General features: G+C 41.4%; 1 protein-coding gene across 2 annotated transcripts in view; it reads left to right on the plus strand.

Moving 5' to 3' along the window:
* Positions 1-17,284, plus strand: part of sh2b2 (SH2B adaptor protein 2) — a 38,406-nt gene extending 21,122 nt beyond the window's left edge. For both annotated transcript variants that reach the window (XM_088078976.1, XM_042487223.2), the window contains 8 exons: positions 1,940-2,894; positions 8,663-8,764; positions 8,947-9,038; positions 9,385-9,485; positions 9,587-9,745; positions 9,848-10,050; positions 11,807-11,981; positions 13,912-17,284. In XM_088078976.1, coding sequence (XP_087935102.1) covers positions 1,971-2,894; positions 8,663-8,764; positions 8,947-9,038; positions 9,385-9,485; positions 9,587-9,745; positions 9,848-10,050; positions 11,807-11,981; positions 13,912-14,246 — 2,091 coding nt within the window. In that variant the 5' untranslated portion in view covers positions 1,940-1,970 and the 3' untranslated portion in view covers positions 14,247-17,284. The remainder of the gene's footprint in view (positions 1-1,939; positions 2,895-8,662; positions 8,765-8,946; positions 9,039-9,384; positions 9,486-9,586; positions 9,746-9,847; positions 10,051-11,806; positions 11,982-13,911) is intronic.
* The last annotated feature ends 484 nt before the right edge of the window (positions 17,285-17,768 follow it).

The following is a 17,768-nucleotide window of genomic DNA, read 5'->3' on the forward strand; positions in this document are numbered from 1 at the left end:
ATGGATGAGTCTTAAAAAACACTCATTATGTATAAAAACAACAGTGAATTAAATTGATGGGATGTGAAGAGGAGTTGCATGGTCAGTTTAATTTTAATCCAAGTAGCTTTTAAACTGCTCTGACACAACTCATCTATAGATAATTCAGATAATATGGGTACTTGAAACCATCAATCGGTAACTGATGAAGACCCAAGCTTTTTGCAGGATTTCTCTTTGATTTCTTGTCACATTGGATCTGTTTATAAGCTGTTTTCAAACCTTCAATGACATGCCAATCCTGTGCATAATCTTCAGCTGTCACAGATTCTGGACTCTGTGTGTTGTTTGTGCTTGTTGTCACCGGGGCTGTAGTTACCACTGAGGACAATGAGGTCATGGCGTCAATGGTTTTAGGATCAGGAGGGAGTTTATAGTCTTTATAGGTTGATTCTTGTGTTCTTTGGACCCAAGTATATTTAGTTTTGACTATTTTCAGGGCAATTAATAAATCTATGATTCATTATTTTCTGTCATTGTGCAGAGCTGACGTCCACCGAAAACCATAGATCTTTAAAAGTAGGTGGTTTTAAACTTCAAGGGATAGTTCAGATTTTTTAAAGTGGGGTTGTATGAGGTACATATCCATAGCTGGTGTATTACACAGTAGATGTCAGTCGGCACGCCCCTGTTTGGAGTAGCAGACTGGAGTCTGACATGGAGTATAAGCAATGTGCTACTGTGAAGGGGTAAGCAACAAAACCTAGTTTAGCCACCTAAAAAAAGTCCTAATATCAGTTTGTATTCAGAATGTATGTTTTGAATATCTTCAATGCTTTACCTTACTCTCAGACAGAGTTAACTGAAGCTGTTGTATCGCTCTCCTCACAGCCGGTCTCCACTGAGTAAAACTTTGGTTTAATATCCCTGAATACAGGAGCTGCTAGTCTACTGCTGCCTCATTTTTTTTTTTTTTTGTGTCATTGTGTGAATTCGGGGTTTAAAAGGGTTTGTTCGGTGTCAACAAAGTCACACAATAACAATAACTAACTAACTTAATGAAGCAGTGATAGACCAGCAGCTGCCATGTTCAGTGAGCTAAAATTATTTTTGTTAATGGAGTCTGGTGGCTTTAGAGAGAGCTTAGATGGAAAACTGAAGCTGCTAACAGCTTCCCCGTGGGAATGAACTTTATTCTCAGGACAGAATGGTAAAGCAGTGGAAATATTTTTAATATAGTGTACACTTATATCTTTTGGGTGAGACTTTTTTTAGGTGGCCAAAATATGTTTTATTAATGACCCCCATCCACAGCAGTGCATTGCTCAGCTTCTGTGACGGACCCCTGTCTGCTTCTCCAAACTGAGGGCATGCCAACTGACACCTTCTGTAGGCGATGCACTGACTATGAAAAAGTACCCCACGCAGCCCCTCTTTTAAAAAAATGGAACTATCCCTTTAAATTGTCTTACTGGTTGTAGAAACTTCTCCAAAAAGTGGATTATCTCAAAATTGAATTATCACAAAGCTGAAAACAAGCTTGTATTATCAAGAAAACATTGAGAATGTATTTTTGTTGTGGGTTCATCTCGTAGTTCTAAAATCTTGGTTCAGTTAAGTTGCACATTTTATATTATAATACTGAAATTTGGGAGTGGGGGATGGGATTTTGTGGTGAAACTAAGTAATTTTGACAGAAAAGAAAGTAAAACTCTTGCATGTTTTTGTTGCATAACAGAAAATTTGCAATGGAGGACTGCATTTTTCATATCATTTGGTAAAAAATATTACAATGACAAACACATGCTGGTTCAGCAGTCTGCTTCATTCACACATCTTTTATTCTCTGCACCATCACACGTGCAGGCTGTTCCACAACTGTTGTGCGTCTGATCCAAAGCCAAGAGTTACACAAATCCACGCTACATCCACATTAACACTGTGTTCTCCTCCTCTGCAGCCTCTCCTCGGTGGGTTGGCATGGCCCAGTGATGAACGGAGCGGTGGTGCCCGGTAGCCCGGAGCTCTCCTCCTCGTGCCCACTGCCAGACTGGCGAGAGTTCTGTGAGCTCCATGCTCGAGCCTCTGCTGCAGACTTTGCTGACAAGTTCCAGCGCTTCCTGTTGGAGAACCCCTGCTACGACTCGCCCGGTGCCGATGCCAGCTTCTCCCAACACTTTGCCCACCACTTCCTGGAGTGCTTCTCTGCAGCGCTGACCCAGGCCCGAGAGAACCAGGCGTCCTCGCCGGGGGAGGACGGCTCCAACGCAGCACCAAAGTACAGCATCGTTCCTTTCCTGGGAATCCAGGGCTGCCCGCTGTCCTACGGTCACGACCTTTACCAGAGACGCAAGGACGCCGGGGCTTCAAGTGAATCCCTGGACAGCATGGACAGTGGAGGGGGAGGGATAGATGGGGGAGGTAGCGGCACCACCGCCTCCCGAGGCCCCCAACCAACCCACAAGGTGTCTGCTCTGGGACAATCCCGCAGCTCAGAGGACGTGTCGGTTAGTCACCCAAAGGCTCGCTTCAAGAAGGGCTTCTCCCTGAGGAACATGAGCCTGTGTGTGGTGGATGGGGTGAAGGAGATGTGGCACAGACGGGCTTCCCCTGAACCTGACGGCCCCTCTGGAGCCAGGAGGGCTAACGGGGGAGGAGGGGGAGGTGGAGGAGGAGGAGGGGAGGCTGTAGGGGGAGAGAAATGGTCCCAAAAGCTGCGGCTTCCCCGGGGCTCCCAGGGGCACAAGGCTGAGATGCTGGAGATCCAGAGGGAGGGAGCGTTGAGGTACATGGTGGCTGACGACACAAACTGTATGGGTGCTGCTCAGTGGCAGAAGTGCCGCCTGCTGCTGAGGAAGACGAAGAGGGACGAAGGAGGCGAGAGGTTCCTGCTGGAGTTCTACGTACCACCAAAGGTACAGAAACACACGCAGACATGGAGGAGAATGAGGCAGAAAACAGGGATCTTATGCTAAAATGAATAGTTGGTTAATGGATAATTTAATAGACAAAAATAAAAAGTTTATATCTTTTCTTGCACCCCCGCCTTTTTTACCGAGAGCCCACTATCCATAGATGTCTCTGCCTCTCCAAACAAACAGACCAGATGGTAAAAACTGCTAAAAACACTGAATAAAGTAATGTCATGTTACAAATCAGTGTTTCTCCAACACTGTTTGACATCTCGCAGATGTGCAGCCCCTCTGTCACATGCTGTTGTGTGCTAACCTTTTTTCTCTAATAAGTTAATGTGTGCTAACCTTTATCAGATCCAGACATTTGGAAGGTTTTCACCTTGAGCCAAACTATCTGCAGAGGTCTCCTCTCCAAAACTAATAGACTGGGTGATTTAAAATGATAAAACACAGAATACAGCAGCTTCATATTAAAAATCATGTATTTCCAATACTGTTGCAGTGGGTGGCTCGTCCCAACACATGCAAATGTGTGGTCACCTTTTTTCTCCAATAACTTGAGATCCAGACATTCAGGACACTTTCACTGCAGGCCGATAACCACAGAGAGGGTGAGTGGGCATAATGGTGTCAGCAAACTTCAATTTATTTATTTTTTTAAAATGTTGTTTGCGTGTGTCCCTTTTTTTAAAAAAATAATTCTGTGCCTCCCCTCTAAATTTGGATGTTTTTGCCAGTTCGTGAATGCAGTGCAGGTGAAATTCATCATGATTCACTTTTATCTCTTAGCAGCAGTTTGATTCTGGCCATGGATAACTGATCAGTTAATCCAGTCAGAGCTGGTCAGCATAATGGACAGGTCAAATAAGTTTCACTTTGACTGCACCTAGTTTTCTACTGCTCCGTCTGTGACAACAGTATGCTATGCACTCTGAGAGTGCGGTGCAGCTGAACAGTATATACGTTCCAACAGCACTCCTAATGATAGTCCAATGAAGGACAATCCAATAATAGAAAATCTATTTGTGGAGGCACATGAATGTGTGGGAAACTCTGTTATTTAGATATAACGGCTCATTCTAAAATAAGGAAAACACAACAGTTGCTATTTTCAAGCAATTAAACACTAAAGACAACATACTTTTTATATTGTAATGTATTCCATTCCTGCCAATATATCCCCCTATATATGACACACTAGTATTTTGAAATGATCCTTAAATCTTGTTAAACTTTTCACCAGAGCCACTTCTGTCATAACAAAGTTTTTTTCCAGGTTAGGAAGTCATTATGCCTAGCCAGTGTTTAAAAGGAAGAGGACAAGTGCATTTCCACGTCTACAAGACAAGTCTAATCAAATAATTTACTTAAAGATTGATTGAAAAAAACAATTGAAACATTATTAATTTATTTAGAATAATTATCAGTTGCAGCCCATTATGAATCTCAGATAAAAATCCAGCCTGATAATCCAACCTCTCTGACCGTGAGGGAAGTCGAAACACACACTCACTTGCATGCACACTTTGCATTTGTCTATATGGGATTTCCAGATCATTGCCCATGACCTTAAGGAGGCCATGAGGCTGTGCAGCTGAGTGTGTGTAAATCTGCCTCTGTCCTTTGATCATGGCTGGTGGGAATGTGGGGATAAGCCTGTGGAGAGGGCGAGAGGGGGAGAGGGGTAAGGACAGGTGGGAGGCAAGCGTGGGAGGGGCAAGAAGGAGCTGAGAACCGGAGACTCCATGTGTGTAAGAGTGAGAGAGGAAGCTGTAACATCGATTTCTGTAAGAGGGAGCGGTTCGCAAAGATTTCCTTTCATGTGCAAAAAATAAATATTGATTGGTTCCTTTGGCTGCAGTGACAAACTGAAAATAGTAACCGAAATAGTTTTTGTGAGTCACTCAAACACTCTGCCAAACTCAGACAGAGAGCCACAAGGGGAACATATAAAGTAAAACTAAATAAATGTGCTTAATAATCTGTTACTTTCTATTAACGTACACACGTGTGAAAATTATTATCAGCCAAGATTAGAGGAAACCTCAGAGCAGCGGTTACAGCTGAAGTGACACATTAATTAAACACACACATCTCGACAGGCCTGCCCTGCAGACACTGTGACTTGTTTTATCACTGCCGTCTTATTCAGGTCTTACAAATCATAACAGTGCAGCGTCAACAGAGTTGGAAAGATAAACTGACTCATAAAATCTCTCCCCTGCCTGCTCAGGGCTGACTGGCTGTGGCTCCGTCCCTGTCAGGGCCATCAATCTGCCGGCTGCTCGGTGTGGCAGCACACTGCAGCACACTAACTGCCTGCATTATGACACAGCAGCAGGCCAGGAGACGAGCTCTGCTTCACACCTCCCGAAGTCACGTGAAATAACTAAATACTGACAGTAGCTGTAACACATCGTAAGAAGTGTTTATTATCATGAGCAGCTCTAAGAAAATATTAAAAGCTTCTAGTAATGTATTTTTTTGGGCTATTTTTGCTGTTTGCTGTCATGATTTGATTGTTGTTTTGTGAATGAACTGGCCCAAATGAAAAGAAAACTCATCACTATGGATGTTTTTACAATCTTGGATGTTATCTGTATTTACAGAAGGAAAAAAATAATGTGGTTTGTGTATATGCCAGAGCCTGCACTGTCCTTCACAAATATAAAAATGCAATACTACATGTCCAGAACAACCAAACAGTGGCTACTTTTATCTGAGCAATTGGCACATTTTGAGCATTTTTTGGCATACTCTCAAAACTCCCTTGGCTCTCGTTTGGTTTGAGTTGTTTGCTTTTTTTATAGGGTCATTTTGTTACTTACCTGAAGGGTAGGTCATTTGACCATGCAGTCAGTTTTGGTTTTATTTGTCCAGGTTTTAAAATCTTCACCTGTGAGATTTACATCCTGTTTGAAACCTGAGCAAATTGGCTTGTTTTTTTTTTTCAAAAACATGGGAAGAAGGCAATGAGCAACCAAAGAAGAAATTTGAAAAAGATCCAAGAAAATCATCTGAAAATTGGCAAAAACAAAGAAAAAAACAAAAAACAACAAAAGATTTTTAAAAAAGAAAGAAAAAACCTGGAAAATGTGCTAACAAATTATACTAATTTTGTAAAATAATTTTAAATATGTAATTATGATCATTACAAATATAGTTTTTCCATATTTTTTTTTTGTCAAAGCTGCATTAATCAATACTTTTTATATTAATGATATATCAGTAAATATGTATTATGTACAAGGAATCTCCAGCTCTGAACTTTATTCATTGTCTTGGTTTTATTTCCTCCAATTTTGCTGTCAACTCTGACCTTTCTCTCACAAAAAAACCCAACCCTTATTAAACTGGTCACTACCAGCTCTGCACCGAACAGCAGTCAGACACAGTCAGCAACTAGCAGGGGAACATTTGCGACATTCAGAGCATAATATAATATAGCAGTAAACAACTTTTTGTCACATAAAGATATAGTGGAGTCCTGGTTTTAAATTCTGAAGCCGAGGATGAGAAAAAGTGAACATATTTAAACTTTTAACAATATTGCCATCTACCAGTATCATTGTATTCTCTGCAGGTTACACCTAATTTTACTGTCCTGCTCTCATCCACTGTAATGATATCTGGTTTACTACCGTCTCCCTGATTTAATGTGAACTGTGAAAGGAGCTATATATGACATGAATATATAGACAGACCACGCTAACAAACACCACACTTCTTTCCTGTAAGACTGATATGCCCCAACTAAACATTTCAGCAGACAGTTCCCACTGAAACTGGGCTTCTGTTGTCCGCAGCAGAGAGGTACAGGAAATTGTCAAATGGTTTAATACAGGAAGTGGTTTTTGACATCTGATCCAGAGAAAGGAATTGTGGGTGTGGATGGCAGCCAGCTGCACAGGCAGATCAAGATGAGAACAGTGTTGCTCCAGACAGATCAGCTGATAAGCCTCTGCCAGACCATCAGTCAGCCTCCTTCTCGCTCTTTCTGCCTCTCCTGACACACACACACACACACACACACACACACACAGCTCACCGCCTCAAACACACTCATTGGATCTGTTAAGATTATCGTCTGGATCCAGCTCTGTGCAGAGGGCAAACTGAGGCCAGGATGTTTTCTGTGTTCACCCTCTTGTAAACTTGTATGTTTGTTACAGTCAATCAACAGGAAAAATTGCTGAGAAACGCAGCGAGAATTAACAGACTGCATAAAAACTGAGCTGTGGAGTCATTTTTGCAGATTGTGCAATGTTTTGTAAATGCTTACCTACTCTTTTAATGTTGGCCTTATTCTATTTGAGAGTTATTCAGTCTCAGGGAAGAGGGGGGCGTAGTTTACAGCTGCGGAGGTTGTGCTAATGATTCAGACTATGTTGCTGCCCCTTAATTATTGTTTCAGGAAAAGTTGGGTGTGTTTCATACTAAAGACAGAGGGTGAAGTGGTACTATTTAAACCTGTACCACTAATTAAACGCTCTCTTTAGGTTGTTTTTGTCATAAAATATAAATTTTGAACTTTAACAAGTGTTGCAGTCGCCTCCCACAGGATGTAATGAAGGATTTAATTTAACTCTGGAGCCTTCATAATCACTTATTTTGGTCTTTGATGATATAACACTGGTGGAAAATCACAGTAGGTTACCACAAAGGGAGTGATGCAGTTTTTTTGTTTTCTAAAGCAGACATATTGACCAAAAAAAAAAAAAAAAAGTTGTTACCCTTTCAAAGATGAAGAGTTAAGGGAGGACGCAGGGGACACATACCCCCTCAATATTTAGAACATGCACATTCGTCTTCCCCCAGCAAAAACATGACGTAGCAGCGGACTTGTATTTGACAAAATTTAACACATTAATACCATAAATTGATGCATAAATGACACAAATTTATGTGTAAAAAAAGTCAGCAGAATGTGTGAAATAATGTGTTTAATGACTAAAATTTTCTGGCAATGGACCACCAAAACACTGCATTTGATATGTTGCAGTTAAACTTACGCCTTTTTACCATTTTACATGTATTTCTCCATCCACTGTGATTTGCAAGCACAGGTAGCTCCCCTAAAGCCCTTAAAGTTGGTTTCAAATCTTAAGTTTTCCTGATAAAATGAAATTAGGCAACAAGCAAAGGTACAGTTAGGCATAAAACATCCTTAAGTATTATTTATCAATAGTTTAACTAAGAAATGCCGCTAATATGCTTTATCAATGGTGTCGTTTAATTAGATCTAAAAAACGCAGACACAGAAAATAACATAGTGTAGCAGCAGAATTGTTAAGGGTTTTTTTTGAGTCCCATAGATTGATCTTATGCCTTCGTGGTGGTCCCAACCACATTTATTTTACCTTTATTTATTTACTTCTTAGAACAACATTTGTTTTTCACTGTTTAGTAGGACTGTCTCAAATGCTTTGACACTATGAAGCTTTGATTTTTGACATGGTAATGAATTTCCGAATCAGTATTTAAAAGCTCAATTTTTCTCCAACAGCTTCTTGTAAGTGATTCTTTTTCCTGGCTATCATGGTTAATGTTACTGTGACGTGCATGCTAACAAAGTGGCTAATTGTCACATTATTTTGAGTACAACCACTGAAAACTGATGTTTCAAAAAATGTCATCTCATCTTTCATTATCCCTCTAGGTTTTGATTAATCAGATATTTCCCAATGAAGCTTTGATGCCCTGTAACTGGTATTTGTAACAGCTTTACGGTTTAGTTAAAAGTGACCTTTTATTCTTTTTCACTTCAGTCCTCAAAGCCCAAAGTGAGCATCCCTCTGTCAGCCATTGTGGAGGTGAGGACCACCATGCCGCTGGAGATGCCTGACAAGGACAACACTTTTGTTCTTAAGGTAGAAACTGCACAACTGCACTAACACAACTGCACCTGTCGCATATATGATTCCATACAAAAGCAGATTGTTGGACAATGAGCTAGCACGTGGCCTCGCTCCGATCTGCCCTGTTGTGTATCTTGATGTGGTCCTTTGAACAGAGCTCAGTGTGTGATCCCGGTGTTTGGCTGCTTCCATAGGTGGAAAATGGGGGAGAGTACATCCTGGAAACCATCGACTCGTTGCAGAAAAACTCCTGGGTCGCTGACATCCAGGACTGCATAGACCCCGGGTAAACCACCAGATAAATATTTGCTGTTGGCTGAAGATGGAGAGAGGAGAAGGATGGAGAGAGGGGGGAGAGAGGGGAAACACACACAGTCATTAATCATGAAATTAGTGGAGTTTTTGACAGGTTGCTTTCACACAAACATGGGCGAGCTTACACCGCTGACATTCCTGCTCAGTTTGCTGGTTACGGGATGTTTGTCGGTGCAGCTCAGGGCGTAAACAGAAAGATTATTTATGTCCGTGTTTGTAGGATGTGTGTTAGAGTCGTGTGTTAGGACTCTGTATGTTTGTATGTGTGCATGTGTATATGTTCTTGCGGTTCTCCTGACCCGCCTGCTTGTGTACAGTGACAGTGGCGATGACATCGAGCTGGCATCTTGTCCTCACGGACAGGCCTCCAAAGACTGCTCCATGGTGGCCTCTTGCAGCTGTGAGCTGCTGTCTGAGGGTGAGCAAAGACTGTTCTCTGTTTTTTTCCAGCAGCTGTTAAATAACATTAGTATCTTTTCATCCACATGCACGGGTTAAAATATAAAAAAATGTGTTTAGGTGTGTATCGTGCTCCTGAGAGGTCGTGTCCTACAGCAGCAGAGCATTACAGCGCCCCCTCAGTCCGTTGCAGGGAACCCCCATTCACCCAGCACCCATCCCACATGCCTTTAGAGCGCTTCCTCCAGTCCCCCGAGGCCCAGGGCTCCAACTCTGCAGGTAATAACACACACACTAAATATCAAAGCATATGAATACTCAAAAACACTGAAAAAAAGGTTACAAATAGAAAAAAAAACCAAAACATTTATTTGTTTTCAGGTGGCAGTGAAGGAGCAAAAGAGTCAGACGGCGATGCCAGTCTGGCTGGTTACCCATGGTTCCATGGTACGCTGTCCCGCGTACGTGCAGCTCAGTTGGTGCTTGCAGGTGGGGCCAGAAGCCACGGGCTCTTTGTGATTCGTCAGAGTGAGACGCGGCCGGGCGAGTACGTCCTCACCTTCAACTTTCAGGGCAAAGCCAAGGTGAGACGATGACAGAGAGGAGAAATAGCATTATGTGATATGATGGAGTCATATTCACTAAGACAGACTGGGAGAGTTGTGCGTTGTAAATGTATGGATTAGAGGTGCAACAGTTATTTTTATTAGTTGTGATTGTACTGATAGTTTAGTTTCAGGTTATAAAATAATATACAAAATTCACAAAATTCGGATTAGAAGTTTCCAGAGTCAAAGCTTGTGCCTTCATTTTTCTCACTTTGTCTGACCAGCCATTAAACCATTAAAAAAAAGCATTGACTGCTGATGATCTTGATGAGGCTGTGGCATGCTATTTTTTGTTTATTCTAAAAATTTGAATACATCTTCATACTGGGTTCTCTCAGCGCTCTTGTAATAGCATAAATTTGATAAGACTGGAAAGCTGAAACTCTCGCAGCTCTAATGAGCCCGATTTTATTCATGTGTGATGGTGTCAGTCCCCCATTTTCTTGTTGTAAGACCATTCTTTGAAACTTGACCTCACTGTATAAAATGAACCAATGTTTTCAAGGATTATCAGACCCTCATGAAAATTTACAGCCACAAACTCAAGCCACGGGCATTCATAGTTGGGTTTCACAGGTACATATTGACACTAAAGGGTTTTCTCTCAGTTTCTAGAACAGAAGTGCTCGCCGTCCAGTCGCTGGAAAGATTGTAATTCCTACAGAAATCTCCAAATGTCAAAAGTTTTTGATACCATATCACAGCATGGGTTTGACTATGGTGTTCCTCAAGGTCTTGATGTCTTAATGTGGCATTTTGGTGGGATTTCTGACCCTTTAAAAAAAAAAAAAAGACTGCATTTAGCACCCAAACTGTGTAACATATGGTAGCAACCCAAAAATTGCCGCAATAACTTCTGGGACAAAAATGGGCACGAGAATGGCCTTCATATACAATCTTTCAAAGTGTGAAAATCTGCCTGACCAAAAAACAGTGTTTATTATCTTTTTATGACTAAGTAAACTTGGCATACAGTACTAAGCTGCATCTTGACCTAATCTTCAGGTTTCTGCTTTCAGATCATGTTTACCACCACTGTGTGACTATACTGCTGACCTGCTGTCCCCATATTAAGATCCTCTGTCCCTCCTAAAAAAGACAAAAAGGGGCCCATGTTGGTCCTCAGGGGGTTAAAGTGATATTGTATGAAAAAAAGAGAAGCTTGAACCATTATTTTTAAAATGTTACTTTATTTACTTTTTTACACGACAGTCAGTTATCAAAGATGTAATTTGTGAACAGTAAACTGTGTGTTTAAATTTATTATTTTTTTTCTACATTAGAACACATGAATGACTCCTCCCAGCTGTGGTTTAACTTTCTCATGTCTGTTCTCGTGACATTTTGGGTTGCAGCTCACAGTAGCCTGAGTTGTAATAGTTGTTCAGGCCCTGGAGAAGATGAACTAATGTCAACGTTTTGTGCTCTCTTATGTCACACGATCCATGCGCATCACATCCTGCCAGCCGGCAGTGTTCAGGAAGTGTCAGCTGCAGCCTCTTCCTCTGGTGTCAGCCTTGGCACTCTGTCACTCTGCTCCCACAGCGAGACGCCTCTCCGATAATGTCCTGACCTCTGTCTCGGTCTTTCTGTGTCACTCTGTGTTCCTGAGTCTCACACTGCACTTTTCTGTCTTTTTCTTTACCATCCCTGATTTTTACCATTCGTCTCTTCCTCTTTTATCCTTTCAATCATTAAACTCTCTCCCTTTTTCCCGTCTTCTCCCCTCCAGCATTTGCGTTTGTCAGTGAATGAGAACGGGCAGTGCCACGTTCACCACTTGTGGTTCCACACCGTGTCGGACATGTTAAGACATTTCCACGCCCACCCCATCCCCCTCGAATCTGGAGGCTCTGCTGACATCACATTACGCTCCTATGTACAAGTGCAGCGAAGCTCCACCACAGGTACACAACACAGAAACACAAACTGCTGGTGCACCATCTGACAAAAGCCAATATACAAAGGCTTTATATTTGCACTTGTCCTGCTACTCTGCAGTTCGTTATGCTCGGATTAGATGCTTACTTAGGACATTACTATTAGCAGGTGTATGGGAAAGATAAAAAAATTCAGACTTCAGTTAAACTTACAAAACAGATGTTTTTTTTTTCAAATATTCTAGCTGATTTGACCTCTGATTACTTTTTCTGATTAAAATAATCTGGCCAATACTGGTTTTTGAGGCCAATTTTATATTTGAAAGTTTAAAAAGTATGCTAATGTGCTTGATAGTCATATTTTATATAGACACAGACTATTTTTTGAAAAGGATTTTAATGCCAATATTTACTGAGTGGGACATTTTTCTGTTACTTAACGGCTGACACCATATATATACAATAAGCTAATATTAGCCAATATGTGGGTCTACCACTACTTATTACATTGTTTGAGATTTAAATGACTTCGTAAAATTTGAAAGACAGAATTATCACATCCTTCCTCCAGCAAATGAAAAGTTGAATGTATAAGAAATAAAAAAATACTTTTACTCATTACCAAAGGTTTTGGGTGCTACCAAGCTTTGCTTGGTCTGCCATAACAAGTAGCTTGCGGTGGTTTTTATTTGCCGTTTTAAAATGTCAGGGTTGTAATGGATTTCATGTGATCTGGGTTACATAATCAGATTCCAAAAAAATAAGTAACTATAATCAGCCCAGATGACATTTGAAAGATTGTGTAATTGGATTATAGTTACAAGGATTACTTGATTACATTTTTGATTATGTCTTTAAAATCTGGCAATTTAACAATTAGGAAACTTTTTTTCATGATAACATCAGCAACAAAAATGGACACAAAAGAGAAAGCATGCCCCATGTTGTAGAATACACACAGCACTACACCTGCGGTTTGTCCCAGAGCTATTTTAGGTAGTTTGATTTGACAAACTGTAAATGCTGAATATGCACAATCAATTTTATTTGCATTGGAAATATTTGTACATGTGTAATGAAAAAAAACTGGCATGTGATTTGTATTCAGTAACTGACTACATTTCAGTGTAATATGACCCAACACTGGATAATGCTGTGCAACTGCCATACTGTTATGGCTTTACTAGGTTTTAGCATTTAATGACATTTTGAAAGTGCCTCAGTTATCCATATTCAGTTTCTTAAGCCTAAAAAAGCAAAAATTTAGACTAAAGACTCGCAGAGCTTTGAAATAATTTGCAAGTTGTTTCAAAGACAGAAGTGTCTCAGCTTGACAGTCACTCCTCCGGTCACTGAAGCATAATGGAGGGTGATTAGAAACTTCCAGAAAGTCAGAGGTGTTGATGGATAGCAGAGGTTTGTCCTCATAGACGGCAGAAGCAGAGCTAAAACTCCCTGAACCTGCCCCCCTCCTCCATCCTCACACTGCTCCTGCCCTCTGCTCTCCTGGCATGGGATGAATGCCCTCCTGTACAGGAGAGTGAGGGGGCGATTATACTGCTGGAGTTTTGCATGCAGGCCGAGACTGCGGCCCCAACCCACCCTGGTGGTCACAAAGAGGCCCTCTGTTTTACCCCAAGGCTGGACCTACACACACTCAAGCACTCACTCCCATACACATACTTACATAGAGTGAGGGTTTGATTCAGGGCGTAAAAAGGCTTCACTGATACACTGGTCAGGCGTGTCTTTGGCACCACTGTTGTCGGTGTTATTGCCCACCAAGAGACAGCATAATAAAGGAGGCCCACACTGCCTGTGTTTACATGCTGCTCTATGAAGGAGCCTTTTGCAAGCAGCTCTTTAGTGTAACTAATAAATATCATCAGATTAATCTATATCACCAAGCTTTTTTACTTTAAAATTATTTCTCTTCTCTTCCAACCACCTGCTACAGATGTGACTGTGCCTCCAGTCCCCACCCCACCCAGGGATGCAGGCTGCCGGACAGATTCAGCCCAGCCTGCTCTCCACCCTCCTGGAATCCCAGCGCCTGCAGGACCCCCTCCTGACGCCCCGCTCTCCTCCAGCACCTCTTCCTCACCCACTGCCCTTCCCTCCCTCTCCCGCAGTGACCCAGGTACCGGAGGAGGAGTGGGAGGAGGGTTACAGAGCCGGAGCAACAGCTCTGAACGCCTGCTGGAGGCCTCTAGTGGTGGATCTGACGACTACCACGATGCTGACGGGACTCGCCGGGCCCGGGCAGTGGAGAATCAGTACTCTTTCTACTAAACGGCCCAGGGCAGGGTTAAGCATTGTGTCGGAGATGACATGGGACTCTCCTCTGGCGATGAAAACGGTCCAAATCACTGGATCACCCATTGTTTTGTTCGTTTGTTTTTGTTTCAAGGCAATTTCCTGTTTCTCTGATTTGGGAAGGGAGGTGGCGAGCGGTGTGTCCGTGCTGATGAATCCCTCAGGCTCTGCAGCTTCGCAGAAAGTCAGTTAACAGTGAAACCAGAAGGAAGAAAATGTTAAGATGAAGATGAGACCAGCGGGGTGAGATGAGTGTAGGCGGCAAAAGCAAAAGGAAGTCATCCAGTGGAGTCATATGGCTTTGATTTATCTCATCTGACCACTTCCTCTTCACCCTTACCCACAGTTCCCTGGGAGCAGAGCCTGTGTCACCGCCCCGCTGTAGGATTGAAAGTTTGAAGTGACCCTGAAGAAACAGTCCCTCCCCTCAGAGCTCCTCCAAGCTCCCGGGAGCATCCCATTAATGTTTATAAAGCTGCTTTGAGTCTGTCCCGGATATCCTCACTGTCCCTGCAGGGTTTCCCCACAAAGTCCTGCTCCGCTAGTCTCCGCTAACATCAGTACAGCAATCATGGGTGTGTTAGTGTTAGCTCAGAGATGTTTTTCTTAAACGTGTACAGCCTAAAGGGTCTTAGTGCCTGACAATTACCTTGGACTTGAACGGACTGTTGACCGAAGTGACAGGGAGGATGGTGTTGAGATCTTTCATAATCACAAAAGCCCAAAAATGTAATGCAGGTGATACATTTCCAGTCCTATTCTCCTTAAAACACACTGAACATGGATATCTCTGCATACTGACACCTCACAGTTTCATTAGCACACACACTGATGGTCATATGTTGTGTTGCAGATCAGCTTAAAAAGTTCAGTCTGTATGAATATGGCAGGGTGACTTCCATTTTGCTGTCATACCGGGTTACTTCTATGAGTGTGTGGTGGTGTATTAGAGTCCAAATATTTTTCAATGATCGGTGTGCTACAGTAGTGTTTCTAAAACATGGTTTTCGAGGTCCCTCCGTCTGGTGCTGGTTCTGTATCCAAGCTTATCATATCAATAACCTGTAGATTAGATATGCTGTTAATATAGGATTTCACTTTGAAGTAATGCCTTGAAGATATTATTCTATCAAAATCCAGCATTTAGGCTATCGGGGGGACTTGGGACTTGTTTTATAGAACAATGGCGAAATGCGTGCTGTTTGTGCGGCCTGGTGTGGACTGGAATGATACTGGCAGTAAAGGGTACTAGATGACCGTGCTTGGACAGGGAGATGACACATTGCTGCTTTACTTTATGCTGACAGAGTACAGAACTTTTTAAGTTGATAATTTGAAAGAAAAAATACAATGCACACCATAAAATACTCATGTTACTGTAAGAACTGATACCATGTTCCTAGACATTCATAACAACACTTGAGTATTCTCATGTCAGTTACTCACCTCGTGTTGTGTTGAATTTGCATTGAAAACCTTGCTTTTCTGGCATAAAACCATGGTGAACAGAGAATCCAAAAACTGAGAAAATTCTTGATGAACTGAGATAAGGGGGGAGAGGATTAAACAACAGCAAAAAACACATCACAACATCCATCTCCAGTTGAATGCTCAGTATTTCACACGCGGATGCATTTTTGCTAAAACCTTGTATTGCACTGGGGCAAGCTTGTATGTTCGGACCCTGCTTTGAGTCCAAACATGACTCGTTTCACTATCGGGATTTCATCCACTTGATCTTGCAAAAGTGTGCACTCACTTGTTCTAAATTTACGTGCACTCTTGAATTAATGGGGGCCTGCCTTCATCACTGTATCCAGTTCTCTTTAAACACATCCATGGCTTTCCCAGGCACGCTACTCATCAGTGCATGAGACTGTTTGTGTGGAAGTATTTTAAACATTAAGGTTTAGGCAAGAATGTATGTGTTTGTGAAGTACTGAGCATACGACTGGATAAATGAGACTTGGATTATGCTGCAGGAGTTTTGTGAGAGTTTGTTAACTGCTGTTTTGATGTAGATTTGCTGTTGTCAAACACGGTCCCCCTTTTATTTAAAATCATTGAAATTGTTTGCCAGTTTTGGATTTTTGGTTCATTCTAGAGACATGCCAAAAAAAAGGTTTTCTTCACAAATTCAGCTCAACACACAGTGAGTAACTGATTTACAAAGACATTTTTTTTGGTGAAGTATTCCTTTAGAGATTAAGTTTGACATTTTTTACGGAAAGACCTATTTGCTTCCCTGCAAAGAGTTAAATGAGAAATCAATTCTGAATTTCTTTGAAAATTAGACATATGGGTAATAGTGTGCTTAAGAGATGCTGATAGGTGGGTTTTGTTACTTTTGGACACAGTCAAGCAAGCTGTTTCCTGTCTTTGTGCAAAGCTACATTAGCCAGCTGCTTGTTGTAGCTTCACATTTATTGTACAGGTGTCAGAGTGCAACAGTCCTCTCATTCTTCCCATAAGCGTACCTCTTAAAATGTCAAACTTTATTTTTTGGGCATGTTAGACACATCTTAAAACATGAACAGGAAAGTGGGAACCTTTCAGCTACTGTATTTCAAACATATGCAAAACTTTTGTTCACTTTGAACAAACATATCAAGAGTCTATGTCTGTCTTTTCAAGCACGGCCATTTAGGTTCAAAGGTGAAATTTAAACTTCAGCCGAGGAGTGGACGGAGCAGTTCATGTGCCAATCTGAATCCTATTTTTTAAAACATATTTATTCCTCAGCTGTTGTAAATGACTTTTTTCCTATCGAGTCTTATTTATGTACAATTGATTGATTCTTTTTGATGAAACATCCTCAGTGGAAGCCGTCTGTTGCAAGAGTCCATCTAACATATCACAGATTGCTCATGCCTCCCTTTTATTTTCTTAACACTTCTTAAAAGCTAAATTTTCTGTTGTCTGACGGAGTTTTGAAGAGTCTGTGCAATTTTGTACAAAGTGATGTACTTGACATACTACTTTATATTTCTGTGAATAAAATGTGAAGAAACGATTGCACATTTTCTGCAGTTATTCACTCATAAATGTCACAATCTGTGGGCGCGACCTTAAATGTTTGAGATTAAAGGTTCAGAAAAATCAAGAGCTGAAGTGTGACAAAGAAATAACCTGGTAAAATGGGTTATTTAAAGTGATGCAGAGTCTAACCTCTATATATTCATCTGAATTAATAACAGAAGTGTGTGGCGTGATGTGTGGTTTTCTTTTGTTTCAGTTCATATACAATAAAAGAGAGCTAGCCTATGTTCCATAATTAGGGTCCGGTGCAAACACACTTTGAGTTATACGTACAGTTCATACTTTATATGACCACAAGTACACCAGTTTCAAAGGTCATAGTTTCGAATGTTTAACTTGTTGAAATCACCTCAGTTTGACTTTTTAATTAATCTGAGACATTTTCCAGGCTTGGTGTTTATAACCCAATAAGATCTTCTATTTCTATCCACTCCAATGAACAAAACTTTTCTATAATGT

Source organism: Plectropomus leopardus, chromosome 6 (assembly GCF_026936395.1).
Source record: "Plectropomus leopardus strain MGB_pleo_1.0 chromosome 6, ASM2693639v1, whole genome shotgun sequence".
In the NCBI taxonomy this organism is placed as follows: domain Eukaryota; kingdom Metazoa; phylum Chordata; class Actinopteri; order Perciformes; family Serranidae; genus Plectropomus; species Plectropomus leopardus.